Below are 23,495 nucleotides of genomic sequence, written 5' to 3' on the forward strand. Positions count from 1 at the left end.
AGTATGGCTGTGAACTTTGCATTCAAGACAGAAATAGATTTTTGGAACTCAGGTTTTGGAATTCACTAGGAAATTAAGAAATTTCAGAACATGAAGGGATGGTTCCACCAAAACAGATCAGCCGTATTCTGTTGAATGACATTGCAGGATTTTGAGGCTAAATAGCCTGTATTTTCCCAAGCGCTCATGTTCGTAACTGAGCAAAGGGAAAGGTATTTCAAATGAATAAAATGTTACATGTTCAAATATATGTAAGTGCATTTATGAAAGTCTGTAATTTTCAATAACACTGAAAGATGTTGATATTGAAATAGTGGGTTTCTGATAGACAGACTTTGCAAATCACAGGGAACAAGTCACACAATACATAACAGTGCTATTAGGGTTTGAACTTATTATTTTAAATATTTTATCTTTATGTTCAACCACAGCCTACAGCTTAGAACATAATGCACCGTACTGCCACCATGCCAGATTTTCTAATTTTGCATGATGCAAACATATACTTTCTGAATGGCTGATCTGCAGTAGCATCATTTCAGGTTTGTTTGGTGAAATCTGATTTTAAAAACCTTAATCAACTGAGGTGAGAAGTACACTTATGCACCTTTATGGTAATCTAGCATTAGCATCAGTTAATTGTGTTGAGGAAAAGATTGTGGTGTAGTATGTAAAAATTTCAATGTTGCTGCAACAAATGATTGAAGAAATGGAGCAGCAGCACCTAAACAAGCCAAACTTACTAACAGGCTATGCATGCATCCAGTATATTTGATATTATTGTGCAACCAAAATAAAACAGAAATACACTATAAAGAAAAAAGATTGAAATATTTGAATATTCTGAAAGGAAGTATTATTTCAACAAAATAAAAGGAAATATTTTGCTAATTAAAGAGAGATGTTATTAAATATTAGATCTTGCAGTCATCAAGACAGATACAGGAATGCTAAATTTCAAAAGGGAGCAACAAACTTTACGAATGAGCAAAAGGTGCTGACTGGTTGGCAAGTTGATTCTGATTGGTCAAGGTCCTATTGTGAAAAGTTTTGTTCTCCACACTTCCGTTTAACTTAAACGAGGCACAATAACTGGACTTGTTCTTTTACCAGGCAGAGGATGGTCCCTTGCATGTGAAAACAAAGCTTCCAGTAAGCACAAGTGAGAAACAAGTACAAATGTGAAACATGTTATTATAAATCTGCATTGCTGCTATATACACAGTTAATCTTGTCACAAAACGCGTTTAGAAGCCAGAGGAAGTCTGCTTAAAAGAAACAAAGATTTTCTCATCTTCAAAAGTACCAAATTAGCGCCACAGTAATTTAATCACCCAACTGCCAGCTGACCACAAAAACTATCACCTTCCTTACTCATGGATCCACATGAACCAAAGCCACAACTCAGTCTTTATTCTTTTAAAATAATTCATCACGTGCCCAGGGAATTCAGTACATCTCATTTCAGTTCTGTTACCACCATAATGAATAAAACCTAATTTAATCAGTTTATTCAATACATTCTTCTTTAATGAGCTTCCCTCATTCACTATCATAGCTACTTGTTAGATCGCTCTGGTAGAAAACGAAACAAAATAGTTTTCTTTTTAATGTTTCGGCTACCTATTGTTATTTTTGATGTTATTCTGTCTGCCCTTTAATCCTGTTCCCATTTTTATTGATTTTCCTGTGAAATGTTATACTTTTTGCTTCATGTTCAGTGAAAATCTAATTTCCTTTTGGCATTGAGTTTTTCTCGACTTATCTCCTAATTTCTTAATATGCTCTCCTGGATGATGCGCTCTCCTGATGTCTGTATAACTGAGCTATGCCTCTTTCCTGATTTGCAGTTGCTCCCTATGTGTTTGTCAGAGTATAACCGGTGCTTAGGTTATTCTCTCTTTTAGCAAAAAACGTTTTCTTGCATTTTTTGAACACTGTTTTAAATGGCACAACATCGAGGGCCGAAGGGCCTGTACTGTGCTGTAATGTTCTGTGTTCTATCTTCTATATTTGACATCAAATGTTTGTCCATATATTTACCCATTTCCATGATCAAATTTTATTCTCAGATCCTCAAAAATCACTTACTCCAATCTATTAATGGATTTGCTTCTTATTTAAGTCCTTCTCTATCACGTTTAGGCACATTAAATTACGGCCACTGTGGCATTCTCGTTCCCCACATTTCTTACTTGCTTTGATTCATTCCCTGATACAAAATACAATTGTGACTTTTTGTTTATATACTGGATTAGAAAGACATTATACGCCTATTGAAAGTAGTCAAAACCCTTACGGTCTTCACTTAAATTTTCTGTTTGGATAATATTAGCTGGTTTAATACTGCCCTCAAATTGACCACAGTACAGCATTACACAGGGGCCATTCCATTTGGGACAATAAGAAATGTAGTAATTAAAAGCAATAATATAGTCATGAGGACAGATGGTATACTTTTTGTTAAAATCATTTAGTTTTATATTTCTTCACAGGATGTAGACATTGGTGTCTATAGCAGTATTTATGGCCCAACTCTAATTATGCTCAAGGTGGTGTTGGTGAGCTGACTTTTTGAAATACTGAAATCAATGTGGTGTAGGTACACAGTGTGATTGGATGGCTGTAGCCTGGTTTGGGAGAAATGGATTTCAATTCATGGGGTCCGAGATATGTACGAATGTGCGCATGATTTTAACTGGTGGATTTACCTGTCCTTGGAAGCGTGAACCAAATGAAATTGCTACTAGTTCAGGCATTATTTCTAACCACATCCAACAATTGTCTTTAGCTTGCTATCTTATAGATTCATAGAATCTCTACAGCACAGGAAGAGGCTTTGGCTGAATGAGCCTGCACCAACCCTCCAAACGGCATCCAACTCAGATCCATCCCACTACCCTATCCCCACAAACCAAGGGATTTTTACTATGGCTAATCTATCTATCTTGTATATCCTTGGACACTACAGGGCAATTTAATACAGCCCACGCACCTAACCTGCACATCTTTGTGGGAGGAAGCCCACAAAGACATGTAAACTCCACAGAGGCACTCAACACTGGAAACAAACCTAGGTCCCTGGCACTGACAGGCAGCAGTGCTAACCGCTGTCCCTATCCTAATTAAATTTATCTATAATAATGAAATCCGAACAACTCAGAATTAACTATGACAATTCCAATACCTAATATATTAGATTCAAAACCCAAAATGTATATTGAACACAACTTCAGTTATCACTTTCAAGAACGAACCATATCACTATTTAAAACAAAACATTTATGGGACCATGGGTAAAATGTCAAGGGAGCAACAGGAAATGAATTGCTCCTTTGGGGGTCAACTTATACAATAGTAACTGAATGGCCTCCTTTTCTTCTGCATCTATGCCATGATTCAGTACAACAGATTTTATCTTAATATTTTATGCATTACTAATTGATAATGCAACTTGATATGTTGACGTACCATATTTCTTGCAAAATTCATAGCCTGCTTTTTTATGAGCATCCCTGAGAAAAAAAAGAGAAAGAAATTAGATTTTCAAACCAGTAAAATCAAAACCTCAATGAAAGTTACATTAAACTGCAGGAGAAAGGAACAGCAGTAGGCCACATGGCCCCTTGAGCCTGCTTTGCCATTCAATAGGATGACAGCTGATTAGATACTCCTCTCATCCAATTTTCAGTCCTTTCCCTATAACTCTCGATTCTTGATCAGTTGGGGATTCTGTCCCTACAGTTTTCTGTTGCAAGGAGTTCCAAAGACTTACAACCCTCAAACCAGTAACTCCTTCTCAGCTCTGTCTTAAATTGGTCCCCCTTAATTCTGACTCATGTACTCTGGTCTTAAGACTCTCCCAAACGGGAGAAACATTCTCTCAGCATTACTCTGGCAAGCACCCTAAGATTCCAATGATTAAATTACAGCATGTGTCATTCTTCAAAATTCCAATCAGTAGAGTCCCAATCTGTTTAATAGTTGCTCTTAACAAAATCTCTCCATATTGGAAATCATCCTAGTGAGCCTTTTCTGAACTGCCTACAACGAAATGATATATTTCCTTAAATAAGGGAATCAAAACTGCTGACAGTACTCCAGATGTGGTCTCACCCGTAGCTTGTATAATTGCAGTAAGAATTCCCTACTCATATTCAAACTCTTGAAGGGTGGGCCAACACTACATTAACCTTCCTGATAACCTGCTGCACCTGTGTGCTGGTTGTGTGTTTCTTGCACAGTATTTTATGTTGTAGCATTCTGCAGTCTTTCTCCATTTAAATAATACTGCTCTTTTGTCCTCCCTTTCAAAGTAAGCAACTTCACGTTTACCCACATCATACTCCATTGCCAATGTTTTGCACACTTAACCCATCAATTTCTCTCTGTAAACCTTTTATTCTTGACAGTAGCTGGCAGTCAATAAAGTGGAACAAGACCTTGTGAACAAATCGGTTTTCTTTTTGAAGATATTCTTAATTAGACTTACTGCAGCAATTTATATTTTCAATTTAACAAAATGCAGTATTTTAAAGTCAAGCCCAAAAAACCATGAACAGCATCTTATTAAAAAAAAAGTCCTTGCAGCTCTCTCCTTTTCTCACCTAACAGGAATTCATTTGGATTATGCAGCTTTTAAAATACAGAGGCAAACATATGTATGGGATAACAAAATTAGATATGACAACTTGAAGAACAAGACAGGGCATATAACAGCATGGTAGAACTAATCCAAAGTTTAAACGGTCCTGATTTTGATCTAAACAGCAAAGAAATGCCTTTGTAATTCAACACGTATGACTTTGCGCACACTGTTCACTGCTAGGCAATAATGCAGTGACCAAGAGTAGGTCAAACAGCAAAACCAAACAGCCGGCTAGAAAGTAGGAATTAAAGCAAACTAGAAATATAAATTACACTTAAATAATGGTAAGGGAAGCAAATCAAAGATTGAGACATATACATGTGATAAAGGGAACATAAAGACAAAAACAATTATCACAAAGAAAAGCAAATTATTGCAGATGCTGGAATCTGTATATTTTTATCATTAAAAGCATTTAGTTTTTAAAAATCTGTAACACAATGGGAGATGAAATATAATGCAGAGGGGTATAACATAACAAGAATAAACAAAGCAGAAATTTTATTTAAATGTTTCAAAGCTTCAATGATAGACTTGGGAGGGCTTGTACAAGGAATACAACAATAGCCCGGAATTACAGCAGACAAGTGTGTGCTGATCTTTTAGGGAATAATGTAATCTTACAGGATTTGCAGAGTTTACACCAGGAGTACTGTGTGTAGTTTTGGTCTCCACATTCTTCCAGTGGAGAGTGTATATTGAAGGTTCACTATACGGATATGCACGATGGGCAGGCTGATCCCATGGAGGGAGACTGGGTAAATTAGGCAGAAGTATACTGGAGTTTAGAACAATGAGAAATGATCTAAATGGAACATAGGTTTTTGAACAGATTTTACAGAACAAGCATTAAACAGTTGTTTCCATGGCTGGAAAATCTAGAATAGGAGGGCACAGTCCAAGATAAAGGGATCAATCATTTAGAGCTGAGATCAGAACAATTTTTTTCCAAATCAAAGGTTTGTGAATTGCTCGAACTGTCTACCTTAGATATTTTACAACCCCAGCTGTCAGCAATACTGGACAAGTCAGATGCTGAAGTGAAATGTGGCTTGATAGACCAGAAATTTAATTTACACTATTTTTCCCCCCCCCACTGTGGTCAGTCACTGAACATATTCACAAAACACTGCCAAAAGATCTAAGGTTTTGAGACAAGAAAAAAAAAACACCATTTTACACCATACAACAACTATTTGAAATAATCTTATTACATCTATCAGAAATAGATAACCCTTTTGTCTTCAACAATAACATTTCAGACACCTGAACCTGAATGAAGGATCATCCTGTTCCCACTTTCAACTTCCTTGTTCAGTTGGCATTGGCTGTAATTGGTTTCTGGAGATTTCTTCTTGTTGACTCTTAAACCCGACTTCCATCAGTTTTATTTCTGGAGTTTCCCTCTAAACCATACAGGGTTATTTTTCCAACCCTGACATTCTAGATATGGCTAAATTAAAAGCACCATTTTGCTCTGACTGAACTTGGACAGACTGCCTGTCTGACGTTCTGGATGAACACAGCAGGCCAAGAAGCAGAGGAGCAGGAAGGCTGACGTTTCGGGCCTAGATGAAGGGTTCAGGCCCGAAACGTCAGCCTTCGTGCTCGGCCTGTTGTGTTCATCCAGCGCTACACCTTGTTATCTCAGGTTCTCCAACATCTGCAGTTCCTACTATCTCTGACATTCTGGGTGGTTATCGTTCTGTGATATTGACTCTTGGCACTATGGAATAGCACTTTTTTCCTATGTTATCCTCGTTTCAAATGCATTGAAGTCTTCACCTTAAGCTTTACTCCAAGGATGTAAACCCTCATTAAAAATATATGCAAATATAGGGGCAAGTCAGGAGTACGACGGAATGCTGCCCACTTGCCTGGATGACTGCAGTTCCAACAACACTCGAAGTTTAACACCATCCATGACAAAGCAGCCTGTTTGACTGGCAGTACATCCATAAGCAGCAAGTCCCACCACCATTATAGCACTGTTTACTAACTACAAGACGCATTGCAGGAAGTTAAAATCCAAGATTGTCCTGAATGGTGGAGCAGGTGCAACAGCTCAGATGTTCTACTTTTGCTTCATCTTGTGCTCTATTGCAACAATTTTGTTCTGACAAAACGAGACACGACGTTTGAAATATTCTTTTGTCAGGATCCAAAGTACTAAACCTGTTACTGTGTATTTAGGATTTTAGTAACAGTGCAATAAATGGAACAAAAACAAAGATGCTGGAAAACCTCAGCAGGTCTGGCAGCATCTGCGAAGGAGAAAACAGAGTTAACATTTCAGGTCAGGTGACCCTTCCTCAGAATGGATGATGGCTGGGAAAATGGCAGTTTATATGCAAAAAATAGGGAGGTGGGCGGGTTAGGAGTAAATGATAGCATAGAGCCCAAAGAAAGAGAAAGACAGTTGGACTAAGGAGTTGCTACTAAGCCGGCTGGGAGGGTGAACAGGTGTTAATGGGGACTGTTAGTGACTAACAACAATGGGGGTGTAATGGCAGGCTATGTGGTAACAAAGCCTGGTGTGTGGGGTTGGGGGCTGGGACAGGACAGAGTTTAGGCCCTAAAATTATTGAACTCAAAAAATTGAGTCCGGAGGGCTGCAGGGTCCCCAAGTGGAAAATGAGGTGTTGTTACTCCAGCTTGCGTTGGGCTTTACAAGGAATTCAATGGACATGATATATGGAGATTTTCAGAGTCAAGGAAGGTTACAATGAGTCAGAAAATAGTGAGTTTAACTCCTACTCTTTTTACTCAGAGTAGTAAGGGAATGGAATGCTTTGCCTGCAACGGTAGTAGATTCGCCAACTTTAGGTACATTTAAGTCGTCACTGGATAGGCATATGGAGGTACATGGAATAGTGTAGGTTAGATGGGCTTGAGATCGGTATGACAGGTCGGCACAACAGCGAGGGCCGAAGGGCCTGTACTGTGCTGTAATGTTCTGTGTTCTCTGTTCAAAGAAGGAGACCAAAAATGGGAAACCACAGGCTAGTTAGGTTAACATCCATCTTAGGGTAGAGTTAGAAATTTTATTAAAGACATTATAGCATGCAGTTAGTAATCAGGCAGAGGCAATGTGGTTTGTTAAAGGGAAATCATGTTTACTGACTTCCTTGCGAATTTAAAGTAATGTGCTGTGGCTAAAGGGGAACTGGTGATAGTTAGCACTTAAGTTTCTCGACGTAACTCATAAGGTGACACTTCAAAGGTCATTGAGGAAAATAAAACTCATGGTACAAAGGGTTACTATGGCATTGATAGAACAGCACAGCGCAGTACAAGCCCTTCAGCCCTAGATGTTGCGCTGACCTGTCATACCGATCTCAAGCCCATCTAACCTACACTATTAAAGACAAAATTAAAGTCAAAATACTATAGATGCTGAAAATCTGAAACAAACTGAACACTGGAGAAACTCAGCAAGCCTCATAACTCTTGTTTCTCTTTCCACAGATGCTGATGCTTGGAGTCTGGATTGACTTTTCATTGATAGATTAGCTAAGTAGCAGGAATTGGGGGCAGTAGACATTGAGGAGTCACTTTCTGGTTGGCAAGACATTAAGAAGTGGTGGGCCAAAAGAATCAGTGCTGAGCTTCAACATTTTACAGTTTATATGAATGACTTAGATGAAAGCACCAAAAGCACGGTTGCTAAATTTGCTGATGAAAGGGGGTAGGAAAGCAAGTTTTGAAGAGGAAATAAGAAGGCTACAAAGGGATATACCTTGAGTGGAAGAGACGTGAAACTTAAAATATTAAGATTGAAAAGTTAAAGTGTCTATTTTCGCAAAAGACTTAAAATGAAAGCATATTAAATGGTGAAAGATTGCAGAATCCTGAGATCGAGGGATATAGGTGTTCTAATGCATGAATCACAAAAGGTTAGAATGCACGTACAGCAAGTGAAAAGGAAAACTAATAGAATGTTGATCAGAGATAATGAGAACTGCAGATGCTGGAGAATCCAAGATAACAAAGTGTGGGGCTGGATGAACACAGCAGGCCGAGCAGCATCTCAGGAGCACAAAAGCTGACGTTTCGGGCCTAGACCCTTCATCAGGAAAGGGGGATGAGGAGAGGATTCTGAAATAAACAGGGAGAGAGGGGGAGGCAGACTGAAGATGGATACGACGAGAGTTGCAGTGGGACAGAGATCCCCTGAGGTTGGTCTGGAGGGAGGAGGGTAACTTCTCTAGGTTAGGCATCCTGGAAGAGGCTTCGCAGTGAGGTTAAAATTGTGATCAGAGCTAATGAGATTTAACCTCACTGCGAAGGATGCCTAACATGAAGAAGTTACCCTCCTCCCTCTGGGCCAACCTCAGGGGATCTCTGTCCCACTGCAACTCTCGTTGTATCCATCTTCAGTCCGCCTCCCCCTCTCTCCCTATTTATTTCAGAATCCTCTCCTCATCCCCTTTTCTGATGAAGGGTCTAGGCCCGAAACGTCAGTTTTTGTGCCCCTGAGATGCTGCTTGGCCTGCTGTGTTCATCCAGCCCCACACTTTGTTATCACTAATAGAATGTTATTGTTTATTGCAAGGAGACTTTAACATAGGACTAAGATAGTTATGCAGTGTTGAGACCATATCTGAAGTATGGTGTAGTGTATTGATGGCTTTACATTAGGAAGGATGTATATGCATCGGAATCAGTTCAGTGAATGTTTACAAGACCATGACCTGGAGGGGTCAGTTCTAAGGGGAAAGGCTCAATGGGTGGAGCTTGTAATTGTTTTGAGTTTAGAAAAGTAGAGGTGACTTAATTGAAACCTATAAAGATCCTCAAGGATCCTAATGGGGTGTATATGTGTGAAGAAAGCTTCCTCTTGTGAGAGAAACTGGACATGGGTAGAGTCACCGTTGTAAAATCCAGGGGCTGCCCATTGAGAGATAAGGAGAAGTTTTTTTCTATCAGAGCGCAGCATGTCTTTGGAACTTTCTTACTTAAAACACGATGGTCACAGTTTATGGGTTGTTATTGAGGCAGAGGCAGTTGGACTCTTCATATGCAAGTGCGTAAAAGACTATCAGTCAGGAATATGAAGTGATCAGACCAGCCATGCTCCAGATGAATGGTGAAACAGGCTCAACTAGTCAAATGCCTTACTTCTGCTGTTAATTTGTATATTCATATATGGTCATTCAACTGGTTCTGTCAAAATTCCAGAATTTAAAATATTAAATTCAAAACATTAAACTATCATTTTCAACTGGCTGAGATAAGGAAAACTCGTCATTACATTTAAACAAGATCTCTTATTATATTATTTTTCATTCATGCCACCAACTGAAAAATAGAATAATCATGTTGGGGAGGCACAAGATTCAAAAAAATGTTTGATAGTCCGTGGTGGTCTCCTGGTAGCTGGAGAGGCTTCACTGTGGACTTCCAGCCTGGGAGGTGAAGCCTGAGGCAGTCTGGAGGCGAGGTGCCAGCACAGACTGGGTTGGAAGGATGGTTACTTTGAACTTCTATTTCTTGATTTTTGCAATGTATTTCTACAGTCTGTAATGTTGGACTTTATTTCTGTATTTTTCACCCCTAAGAGTTTGTACTTAAGAATCTGTACCTAGGTACCTTCATACCCAAGATGCACCATACGTGGCAACTTTAAAGATTTGAGTACATGTAACAATAAAGCTAATTCTAATTCTAGAAGTTTAGGCAGATCAAAACATTCAAAATGAGAATAATGCTACATTTCTGAGGCAAGTTAGAAATTCGTCAAACTTTAAACACCTTAAAGTTAGGATCCGTTTGAATCTGGTGACGTTAATACTTTTGAAGCTTTTTTTTAGCAAATCAAACCTACAAAGCATAATATAACTTCAATGCATAATGATCCCACTTGCTAATTGTTTAGGATTAATTTACTTTTACACAAGTAATTCGTCAAATTGAAGGATTTATCTTCATGAAATCTATCTGAAAACACTGTGCGCAATAACTTGGCAAACTGTGACCAAATGCAAATCAAATAGTTTGAGTTTGTCATTGGCTATTTCAATTAGACCTACGAATTCAACCTGTACAATGTGTCTTTGTGAAATAATACAACAACGTGCCCTCAATAGTGGGTCACCATACTGAACTTCAAACAAGATGTGAACTACCGTGAGGACAGATCAGAACCCGGAAGCCTATTCAAAAAAGGATTAAAAATCAACTGTAATTCTTAGGTAGTATCTGTTAAGAGCCCTGAAGTACTCGTATGTAGATTAGTGTGCTGTGAAGCTTGAGACTAACTTTACACATCTCTGCACTGCAGGTAAAATGGAAATTTAAACCTCTTACTGAGTGCTATCAGCCAGCCACCATTGAAAGGAACCAGGACAAAAGACTGAGTCAAGTTGTAAACAAGATGAGAACCTCAAAACTGACCGTTCAATTGCTGGCGTTAAGGCTACCAGTTCCATTCCATATAAAAGGCATAATGTCCTATTATCTACTTTTTACAAATGACTCAAATGATCCCTTTTTCTTTCAGCTTTTATCTTTTTGGAGTCATTTCCTCATTCTAAAAACTGTGTTTGTGTGTTATTATTTCTTTTCTGACAAAAGCCTGGTCAGATCAGTTACTTTTAATTCTTCAATTTATTTGGTTTGGGTGAGAGATAGACACAAAGGAAAGGATCACTTTTAAATTAACCTTGTTGCCATTAACTAAGAGGGCAGATGAATAAGAGGTAAGCCAGTTCTTCCCAGCCCATCCAGGAGCTTCATGATTTAGGACATTCTTTCTAGAACCGTAACAAATTGAGGAAACTCGACTGGAAGCTGTTTGTCATACTCCAAGCTTTCTTCTAGAATTTTACATCTTTGTCTCAGTGGAACTCATCATTTCTTTCCCTTCCATAAACCTGACAGTACACATACATTGAAAGACAGCTTTGCTCCAATGCATAGGTTATATTTCTCTGTTCACTAGACCTAAAACATTAACTCTGCTTTCTTTCCACAGATGATGCCAGATCTGCCGAGCTTTCCCAGAATTTGTGTTTGTCAGGTTCATTTTCCAAATTCAAAATTTATCTCGGGAATCTAAAAAGATACTTATGATTCTGCTTCTATCGCTTGAGGATGTAAGTTCCAAAGATTCATAATCCTCAACTCTAACTTAAATGGAACATCCTTTATTTTTAAACTGTGATCTCTAGTTCCAGTGTCACCCACAAAGCTAACAATCAATCAGGTAAACATTGTTTAAACTGCTAACACATTTGTATTCTTTCTGAAAGATGGGGATTGAAATGTAATTATTCGCTTCTGATTAACAGTTTTATTGTTGGAATGTCATTTTCAAGAAACACTACAAGAACAACTTTACAAAATATCTATTACCAGTGGAAAGTCTCATCTGCCCAACTGTGCACTTTGGAAAAAGCAAGCTACTCACAAATTTCCTTCATTAATTATAACAGACTGCAAACTTTGAACATACTGTCAGCTCTTTCCTGAAGAGCACCTGCAGAGAGTAGGCAGAAAATCAGACAATTATTGTCAGAAAGGTCAGCATGAGGGACAGAGAGGAGATAGATTGGAGTTTGCAACTGGACACTTCAGAGGAGATTCGGTGAAATTGGAAAGACGAGGTGCAAAGGCAATGGAAGAGTTGAGGTTTGAGAGAGATTGTGGCTTATAGGATAAAACATCCATAGGTAACAGAGGAATGGATTCGAGATTTGATATTATAACATCCCTTCAGGTTTAAATCACTCATTTTGGGAGGGGTGTGATCAAAACTGCCAGCTATCACAGGCGAGCATTCTTCATTCTGATCAATTAGACAAACATTCTGTTGCTTGCCTTATTCACAGTGCAAATCCCTGGAAATGAGAAAGGATTGACAGGGAATTCTATGAATTTGAAGCTAATGTGAAAAAGACTATGAAACACCTGTGGGCAATTGTAAACATTGTTTCTAGCAAGTACAATTCTTTTGCCTTTGACTGCACAATTTAAAAAATGTGATGCCCCTGTTCAAACAGCCTGAATCTTACAGCAGTGAGTCATGCCCAATTACCACAAACTGTATGAGAAGAAATGCTTCAAGTAGCCATGCCCTCAAATTAGCCTCAACTCATTTGAAAACACTGACTGAAATTTTAAATTGACCTTACTGTTCGAAAAGCAATAAAATTTCTAACAGGAAAAACAGAAAGAAAAAGTCTTTAGAAATGATTAAGACATCAGTGTTCTCCCTCCTAACACTGCAACCATACTTTATACTTCAAACTTACCTCAGAGTCAATTCTCTCCTTGCCACCTCCAAAAAAGTTTCAAGAGGAAGTACCAAAAGGAGCATTACGGACAATATCTTTGAGATGATGGGTATGGGTGTAAAAATCCAGAGGAGGAGAGATGAGACCAAAAGGCCAACTGGCCTAGAAAGTTTTCTCCATAACTAACGGTTTCCCATGTTTTCAAAAAACTTAAAGGTAGTAATTTTATTAATGGAGTGCTTCTTTTCATGAAATTTGATCAGTGTTTACAAGTGGTCCTTATATGAATTCTAGACTTGCACAGGAAACCTTTAACAATATATTAATTAAATTTAACTGCCATACTTTTAACACACTCAAAACAAAACAAGTGGTATTTTGCTCAATCTTCAGCTCAATGCTTTGCACAATGGCTAATGGATACTACATATAAATCTGGTACACTAGTCATGAGTTTCCAGCTAAGTTTCTATGTCTGCTCTGGTCATGCGATACTGTTATTACAAAATAGATTCAAAAATTTGAAAGCAGTTACATAAAGTTTGTTTTTTAAACAAGTGTTAAATAACTTACTAGGCCACAAGTAGGTATATGCTTGCCCAGAACTATAGTGTGTTTCATATTAGGAAAAGAAAGAAAGGAGGTATTCTTTATCCAGATGTTGGACTTTTAGCAATTGCAAATAAGAGGCTCAAAGTTTGAGGCTGCCTCTGCAGCAGTGGCTTTCTGGAGGAGCCACTGCCTGTACCAACTGCAATCGTGAAAGTCAGGACTTAGAACTCCCTGCAATCTACAATCAAAGGCTTTACATTTTTTGAATCAAATGTGGAACTTAGAAATGCATGAATATTCCTCCTGACTCAAAAGTTAATGAAAGTTCACTTCAGTTCCAGAAGGTTGAAAGATAGCCCTTTTTTTAAATCCCATATACTCAGTCAAATTGGGTGAAAGAATGAAAGCATCCATGTGTACAAGGGATGGGAAGAATGTCTTATCATTTAACACTTAAAACAAACAAGTTATATTTTGAAAACGAACAAGCCTGACTGAAATAGATAAGAAAAGCATGTAAAAGAATAGTTTCCTCTCACTGCCTACCATCGGTACGGATTGAGAAGTAATGGTGATGAAAGATTAAGGGTAATGCAAGCTACATGAAGCATGAGGGGCAATGGATGTGGCTGGATGGAAGGTTAAAAGATGGTAGAAATAGTTCGAGTTCATGGGAAAGTGAAGGTGGAGGATACAGAGTAGAAATAAGTTGGTGGCTCTTAGCTAGTAATTGAGAGGCTGGGAGTGAGGTTTGTAATTGGGATAAGACTGGAAGAGGTGCTGTTAAGAGCAAGATTTTATTGTCAACTGCCTAAATTCACTTGCAGGTATTTTGTATTCTTTCTCAAAATGATTACAAGTCACCCAAGAGGTCAAGAAAATGAGAAAGGAAAAGTATAATAAAAACAGAAATTGTTGGGGAAATTCAGCAGAACCCTTTAAGGGGAGTCACTGGAGTCAGACAGGCATGAAGATGTACACCATGGAAACAGACTCTTCAGTCCAACATGTCCATGCCAACCAAATATCCTGAAGTAATCTAGTCCCATTTACCAGCATTTGGCCCATACACTTCTAAACCCTTCCTATTCATATGTACATTCAGATATCTTTTAAATGTTGTAATTGTACCAGCCTCCACCATTTCCTCTGGCAGTTCATTCCATACACACACTACCCTCTGCATGAAAAAAAAACTACCCCTTAGAATTTGTAAGGAACCTTTCACTCAAATTTTGGATTCCTCTACCCAGAGAAGACGACCTAACTATTCACCCTATCCTTGCCCTTCATGGTTTTATGAACCTCTAAGACCACTCCTTAGCCACCAAGACTCCACAAAGTAAGTAGCCCCAGGCAATTCATCCTCTCTCCATTGCTCAAATCCTCCAACTCTGGCAACATCCCTGTAAATTTCTCCTGAACCCTTTTAGGCTTAACATCTTTCCAAAAGAAAGGATACCAAATTGAACTCAGTAAGGCCACTTTTGGAATACTTTTATTCTGCACAGCCACAACACGACCTCCCGATTCCTATACTCAATGCATTGACCAAAGAAGGCAAGTATACTTGTCTTACTTCTTCGTGATCTTGTCTACCTGTTAACTCCATTTTCAAGGAACTATGAACTCGAAACATTAACTCTACTTTCTTTCCATAGATGCTGAGACCTGCTGAGTTTCTCCAGCAAATTCTGTTGTTGTTTCAGATTTTCAGCATCCGCAAGCCTTTGTTTTATATTAAGGAGTAATAGAAACAAGAGATATGGATACAGCAATGGTAAGTGAAATAAAATTACAAAGGTCCTCAGAATCAGCGCTTCTAAAGTCTCAAGGAATCAATGCACTGAATAAATAAAATTAACTGTTTAATGCTCAATTGTAAACCACCCCCCAACCCTTACCTTTTCTTCCTGTACTGTTTTCTTTCCTCTCGCTGCTTGGCCAGTCTCTCCTCCTCTTCATCATGACTGTGAGAAACAAATGGTAAAATACTTATGAAAATAATTACTCTGATTATCTCAGCAAAATTCATTTGAGAAATTCACTTCAGTATGACGTATTTATTTTTGTTATTTAAATTGACATAACTAACCTTATTTGCTATGACTCAATGTTTAGACTATGAGCTGCTTTCATCATTGTTCTTATCTTTTGCTATTACTGGATTTGTTAAGATCAATTAAACGTGGAGTGGATCAAAAGACTTTGTGAAGCTGTTTACAAGCCTTATATCATATAATCATACAGCACAGGAAGATGCCATTCGGCTCATGGGAAGGTATCAGCTTTCTTGAAAGATCTATCCAATTCGATTCAACTCCCTGTTTCCCCAAAGCTCTGATTCTATCCCTTTTCAGTCTACATACAATTCTGTTTTCAAAGTCTCTATTGATTTCAGGGTAGCATGGTGGCTCAGTGATTAGCACTGGTGCCTCACTGCACCAGCGACTCAGGTTTAATTTCGCCCTCGGGCAACTGTCTGTGTGGAGTTTGCATGCTCTCCCCATGTCTGCATGGGTTTCAGCTGAGTGCTCCACTTTCCTCTCACAATCCGAAGACATGCAGGTTAGGTGGATTGGCCATGCTAAATTGCCTCGTGTTCAGGGATGTGTAGGTTAGGTACGTGAGAAATGTAGGATTACAGGGGAAGGGCAAGGTGGTGGGTCTGGGTGGGATGCTCTTCAGAGGGTTTTTCTGTTTCCACACTGTACAGATTCTATGATTCAGATTCCGTCAACATGGCAGAGCTATTACACAGGACTAAATGCATGCCAAGTAGTGGATGTTTTCAACCGAGCTAAATATTCCCCCAAACAACATTTCACAAAGTGCTGCAATCCTCATGCGCTCTGTCAAAGGCAGTCGACAATTATACAAAAAAAATGCTACATGAGCATCATGATCTTCAACAGTGGCAGAGCCCAGCACATGAACCTTGCTAAACAAAGTTGGTGTTTACAATCAGGTTCAGTTAAAAGTACTAAGTTAATGCCCATCTCCTCCAGAGGTCCTTACCGAAGCTAATCTTCAATCAAATTGAATAATCCATGTACTGTCACAAAATAGATGAGTGTATGTGAGAAAGCAAAGACTCTAGCAATGAAGGCTTACACACTAGATAGAGTTAGCTGCCCACAGGCTTAACTGTTCTGAAACAACACTTATCTATTTAACAATGTGTAAAATTGCCAAGATGTGGAGGTGCTGGCGTTGGATTGGGGTGGACAAGATCACAAATCACCCGACACCAGGTTACAGTCCAACAGGTTTATTTGAAAACACAAGTTTTCGAAGTAAGACTCTGAAAGCTTGTGTTTTCAAATAAACTCGATGGACTATGAACTGGTGTTGTAGAATTGCCGTGGTATGCCCTGAGCACAAATGCAGAGCAAGTCAATCTCATCAACTCTGAACTGAGTTTTCAGCAGCAAATAACTCACCTCTTGACTCCCGAAGCCTTTCACCAGCACAAGTCAGAAGCAGGGGTAAAAACAATTCTGCACACATGAAGTCTTCACCAAATGCAACTTCCATGGATTGAAAAGATCACAACTAATTTATTTATTTTTCTGAAGAAGGAGGGCCCAGACCCAAAATGTCATCTTTCTTGCTCCCGTGATGCTGCCTGGCTTGCTGTGTTCATCCAGCTCTACACCTTGTTATCAGAGCTAATTCACGTTTATGTTACAAAGCTAGAACATTTCAGCCAGACAGACAGTCATTATGCATTTTGTTGCTTTTCAGATTTAAATGTAACAATGTGATAGATGGGCTTGACTTCCAATAAAACTAGCAACTCAAGACTTGACATCTGATGGGTTTTGGGGCCATTGGCAGCAACAGAAATGTACTCCAACACAATCTCCAATCTCAAGGAATTGCATATCTTTTCTCCAGCATCACCATCAAGCCACAGGAATTAATGCTGGTTCGAAGAAGAGTGCACATGGGCATGGCACGAGCAGTACCAAGTATGCCTAAAAATGAGGTCTCACTTAGTGAGGCTACAACGTTGCAGTACCTGCTGCTTTTGCTGTTTAGCCCACTCATGATACACTGACCTAAACAATTCCATAAACAAAGGATTAGATCTTGTCAGAAAAATGGGTCACCCAGTAAGGGCAGGAATAATGACAAATTTCTTCTCTCAGAAAGGAACAAATTTGTGGAATTCTTTACCACAGGCAGCTCTAGTGGCTGATTTAAGTATATTCAAAGCTGAAATAAAGCTGATTAAAGATTTTTAATCAGTGAGGGAATCAGGAGTTATGGGGAAAAGGCAAGAAAAGTGAAATTGAGGATTTTCAGATCAGCTATCATCTCATTGAATGGAAGAACGGACTCGATGGGATGAATAGCCTATTTCAGATTTTACAAATGGTCTCTGCAGTCTTGCAGCATCCAATAGTGAACTGTGGTCAGCATTCTTCATTCACTCCACACAACATCAAGAAAGGGTTGAATGCATTGGATATTAGAAAGGCTATAAGTCCTGATAACAGTCCAGTAATAATACTGATGAAGCATGCTCCAGAATCAACCACGCCCCTAGGCAACTGGTCAAGTTCAGTGATAATACTGGCACTTACCAGACAATGTGGAAAATTGCCCATCAACTTCCTGCACGTTACAGGACAAATCCAACCCAGGCAATTACTGCCCCTTCAGACTCCTCTCAATCATCAATAAAATGATGGAAGCCATCAAGACAGCTAGCAAGCAGCATTGACTTAGCAATAAATTACCAACTGACACTCATTTTGGGTTCTGCTTGGGCCACAAAGCTCCTGACCGCCAACAAAATTCAGTAGATGAAACGCACACCTTCTAGAAGATACACAGCCGAAATTCACAGAGGATCCTCAGAGAGAACCAGTGTGACTGAATCCAAATTCTGGAAACCCTCCCTAATGGTAATGTGGATGTACCTACACCAAAAGTCTGCAATGGTTCAACAAAGCTTTACACCACCACATTCTCAGGGCAACCAGAACAGACAGTAAGTACTGGCCCAACTAATGTTATCCATATCCTGTAAGTTCATTTTTTAAAAAATTAGCAGTTTTTATTACAATATACCCAATATATTTCAACCATATAACTAAACTTTCACAGCCTTCAGCAATGGATGCACATTCTTTTACACATTTTTTTTATCTCAGTGGTACCATGATTTCGGTCTTTCAATTTAGCTGAATATTTGGTTTGTTTATGTTTAAAACTGTTCTCTCTTCTCTGTAGTCTTTATCACCTTCTTCCTTTCCACCTCCCATCCCCCCTGCCACCAGGGTGTCTCTTACCCCCCCAAACGTCTTTCTAGTTCCCTTTTTCCTCCCAACCTTCATGTAGCTTCCTTTCCTCCCCCAATCCCTCTTACAGACGCATTCATCCCATGCGACTGAGGAGACAGTGCTCCCAGCATCATTCCCCACCTTGGCAAAAAAACTCCTCACAGCTTTGGCAACAGGCCGAGCAACCCCAGATGTGGTTTATGGTTTACCTGGCTCCCCAGTATTCCTGCCCACAGGCCCAGTTCCTGACTGCAGCAAAAAGCAGCACAGAACTTGCTCACTGCCAGGACTTAACAGTCAATTTTTCTTCCGAACAGAAGTTGTTTCTTTCCCAATTTGCTGTTGATAAGGTTCACTTATGGCTTTCTTCAGATTGGCCACCTCTGTACTTTAAATCTCCTGGGTGTGTGTGTGTATAATTTGCCGGTCTCCCTTGTATATTTTAAGTATGGGTAAGCGATGGCCGAGTGGTATTATCGCTAGACTATTAATCCAGAGACCCAGGTCACATTCTGAGGACATGGGTTTGAATCCAACTGAGGTAGATGGTGGAATTTGAATTCAGTAATAATCTGGAATAAAGAATCTAACGATTCTTGCTGATTGTCAGAAAAAAGCCCTTCTGGTTCACTAACGCCCTTTAAGGAAGGAAACTGCCATCCTTGCCTGATTGGGCCTACATGTGACTCCAGGCCCACAGACTGCGGTTGACTCTGGCTCTGAACTGCCTCTGGGCAGTTAGGTATAGGCAATAAATACTGGTCCAGTCAATGCTCACACCTCATGAACAAACTAAAAAAAAAATCAAAATCGTTGATTGAAAAGTGTAATGAAAACTTTTCAGCGGTCCAGACGAAAGTGGTTCCAAAAGTTTGACAAGATGTCCAATGCCATATGGGATAGAATGGCATACTTAACTGACACCCATTTACCATTTTAATCATTCACTTCCTCCACGAAAGATACTTTAGTGCACATCATCTACAAAAAAAGTCCTCAGACCCTAGCTCCTAAAAGGACAAAGGCAGATGTCATGTAAGCGGTTGTGTTCCCGCAAGTTCCCATCCAAGTCCCAACCAGGGTAGCAAAATAGAGGGACTGGTGGAAAAGCATTGCCAGATGTTGAGCAGAATGCAAGTGGAATGCAAAGGAAGTCAGAGTCAGAGAGATAAAACGCGAGAGAGATAATGGGAACTGCAGATGCTGAAGAATCCAAGACAAAAAAGTGTGGAGCTGGATGAACACAGCAGGCCAAGCAGCATCTCAGGAGCACAAAAGCTGAAGTTTTGGGCCTAGACCCTTCCTCTCTGATGAAGGGTCTAGGCCTGAAACGTCAGCTTTTGTGCTCCTGAGATGCTGCTTGGCCTGCTGAGTTCATCCAGCTCCACACTTTGTTGTCTTGAGATAAAGTGTGCGCTCTGGATCATGATTCAATTGATTATAGAAATAGGAAGCAGAAAGCATGATCAGATTTGTAAGTGAGAATAAGTAGTCTGAACTTTGCTGTGGGGAAACAGAAAAGCTGAAAGTCAGAAATGTGAAGACAAACAGCAAGATTTTGAGGGTAAGACAAAATAGGACAGGATAATTAAGGAAACATAGGCCAAGATGATGTTTTCGATAAGTTGCAATTTGCAGCGGAGACAGATTTTAGGAAGTTGGCAAAAAATTCACAGGAGTGAATCAAGACATGACAAAAAGTGAACAGAATTTTAACAGCAGAGGCAATAATATAGGCAAACAACATTCATAACAGCTCTGCTCCACTTCAAATTACCGTAGCTTTAAATGCACTGGAACATGCTTGATTTCCTTGAATTAAAATGCAGATAATAAAAGTATCCTGAGGATAGCCTACGAGATCTTTGTCAAGAAGTCGCAGGGAAATGGCATTTAAGGAAAGTAATGTTCTTTGCATTTGAGCGAACTGGGGAAACTGGCAAGAACTCAATGTAGGTAGAAAAAAAGCGCAATTTATAGCATTACAAAGTGGCAAAAAGAGTATAGTGATTTAAAACCAACAAAAAAGGGTTCAGCACAGCTCTGGTGGGTGTAACTTTACATGATTTGTTCCTCACATTTATTTCTGTTTCTTTGTTCCCCACTTGAATTACTGCATAAGAACTCTAATATACAGCTGTTTTCAAATAGGCGCCAGCTGATTCAACAGCCATTTTTATTTTCAATTTGTTGGTAAAACAACTCAAAGGATTTCTGAAGGAGGGTCTAGGCCTGAAACATCAGCCTTCCTGCTCCTCTGGTGCAGCTTGGCCTGCTGTGTTCATCCAGCTCTACACCTTGTCATCTCAGGCCACATAACTGTTCATTTAATGTTGAGCCAAGCTATGAACACAGATTTTAGAACATAGAAAGGTACAGCACAGTACAGGCCCTTCAGCCCACGATGTTGTGCCGTGGAATATTCCTAATCCAAAAATAAAATAACCTAACCTACATTCCTCTCAATTCACTGCTGTCCATGTGCATGTCCAGCAGTCACTTAAATGTCACTAATGACTCCGCTTCCACGACTACCACTGGCAAACTATTCCATGCGCTCACAACTCTCTGGGTGAAGAACCTCCCTCTGACGTCTCCTCTATACCTTCCTCCTAACACCTTAAAACTATGACCCCTTGTGGCAGTCAATCCTGCCCTGGGGAAAAGTCTCTGGCTATCGACTCTATCCATGCCTCTCATTACCTTGTACACCTCAATCAGGTCACTTCTCTTGCTCCTTCTCTCCAGAGAGAAAAGTCCGAGCTCAGTCAACCTCTCCTCGTAAGACGAGCCCTCCAGTCCAGGCAGCATCCTGGTAAACCTCCTTTGCACCCTCTCCAAAGCCTCCACATATTTCCTATAAATAGGGCGACCAGAACTGGACACAATATTCCAAGTGTGGTCTCACCAGGGTTTTGTAGAGCTGCAGCATAACCTTGCGGCTCTTAAACCTGATCCCCCTGTTAATGAAAGCCAAAACACCATATGCTTTCTTAACAAGCTTATCCACCTGGGTGGCAACTTTGAGGGAGCTATGCACAAAATCTGAGTAATGTGCACTAGACCAATACTATGTTGTTCTATGGAGTTTTGTAGTATTTATTTGTGCTATTTCAGTGCCCCAATGAGCATGCAAGTCATGAACAGTGAAAACTGGTCACTTGTAAATATTATTGCCTTTAAAAAATGCAATTTTCTGTCTTAACATCAGGCAAGGAGCAAACATATTGAATTTTACATTTTTGGCATAACTAATGGAGCCAGACGTTTCAGTAAGCATCGTTCAAAAATGTTGAGCAGCAAATTTATAAGCTCAATTTCTGTTTTGTAATAGGAGGTACGTTCAGGGTTTGAGTGAAGATTTGTAGCTCAGGTGCTCGCTGTAGGTGTTGGTGTGTTCGATGAGCTGGAAGATTTGAGAGCAAGATGTTTTGTCCCCTTACTAGGTGACATCTTCAGTGCTGTGGAACTTGCTGTGAAGCGCTGTTGGCTTGTGCCAGTTCAAATTTACATGTATGCCATCAAGCCTCTCAGCTCAGTGAACACAGCAACATCTATAGTAGGTTTGTGCCTGGGAAGGATTTTATAAATGGTGCAGATATATTCCTTTTATGAAAAAACAATTGTCGCTTAGCATCGTCTAACGACATTACATCAGCAAGTCAGATCTGCATGGCTGACAAATTCAGATGCATTCCATAAGCTAAATATATTTAACAGTCAGTAATATGTGGCCATTTATGAAACTTATGGTTTCAAGAGCTGTAAGTGACTCAGACTAGACGGCAATGCATGCTCAGAATATTTATAAAAAGATAATTACCCATGGGATTTTCTCTTGCAACAGCAACATACTTTCTTCTTGCAACAGCAGTAACAGCAACAACATACCAACGGCAGCAGAATGAGTCCTCCAATCACAGACATTGCAATGATCAAACATTCAAAGTTCACTGCAGAACAACAACATTAACAGAAGTCAGGACAAGAATAACTTTGCACTGTGATCAAAGCTGTTTCAAAATGACTAAAATGTCCCAATTTGTTTTCAGTATTTGATCAGGATTTCCAATACACGATTTGCAATTAAATTCATTTCCTTTATTGATGTCAACAGAATCAAATTGATCCCTCTTTCGTTTCAGGTGAGCTTGTTATCAATTTCTGCAGGATTCTCATGACCTGTTGTTCTATTTATGTTCAGAAACAGAAAATTGTGGAAATGAGGAAAAGTAAAGAGATATAGACAGAAAACAAACCAACACACACAGATACTATGACAGCAGCTCAGGACAAATATCTTGTTTGCATGTTGCACTGTACACATCAATTTTCCTGGTCTTCTAATTTTAATATGGTCAGGAGAGTTATTTAACAGTCTCATCATCAAACCTGAAGGAAAATAGCCATAGCACTTAGACTTTAACAACCTGACATGCAACACAATGATTATTTCAAAAACTAGTTAGTTGGAGTTCCACATTTAGTCATTTCAAAATGAACACAATACAAGTTATGTTAACTGACCGAATTTAAGAGAATTCTACGAATGCTCTATCATAGCTTCCTGTTACAAACAGGAAGGAAGTCAAGTCCAAGAAACTCAACATAAAAGAAATGCTCATCACAGGTTAAAGTATTTGCATGGACAAAAAAAGTAAAAAGGACAAGATACTTAAATCTGCTTTGCTAAATTTAAAAAAATGATTAAGAAGGAAACCAAACCTAAACATATAAATCAAGTTATGAGATTTGCTTATTAGA

The 23,495-nt window shown here is 39.3% G+C and overlaps 1 protein-coding gene across 1 annotated transcript in view; it reads right to left on the reverse strand.

Annotated features, from left to right (window-relative positions):
- The window catches only part of LOC125467091 (pituitary tumor-transforming gene 1 protein-interacting protein-like), a 53,693-nt gene that overhangs the window by 20,720 nt on the left and 9,478 nt on the right, over positions 1-23,495 (reverse strand). The window contains exons 4-6 of the mRNA XM_048562509.2: positions 22,555-22,684; positions 15,342-15,407; positions 3,472-3,515 (exon numbers count right to left, since the gene is read on the reverse strand). Coding sequence (XP_048418466.1) covers positions 3,472-3,515; positions 15,342-15,407; positions 22,555-22,684 — 240 coding nt within the window. The remainder of the gene's footprint in view (positions 1-3,471; positions 3,516-15,341; positions 15,408-22,554; positions 22,685-23,495) is intronic.

Source organism: Stegostoma tigrinum, chromosome 2 (assembly GCF_030684315.1).
Source record: "Stegostoma tigrinum isolate sSteTig4 chromosome 2, sSteTig4.hap1, whole genome shotgun sequence".
Classification (NCBI taxonomy): Eukaryota; Metazoa; Chordata; class Chondrichthyes; order Orectolobiformes; family Stegostomatidae; genus Stegostoma; species Stegostoma tigrinum.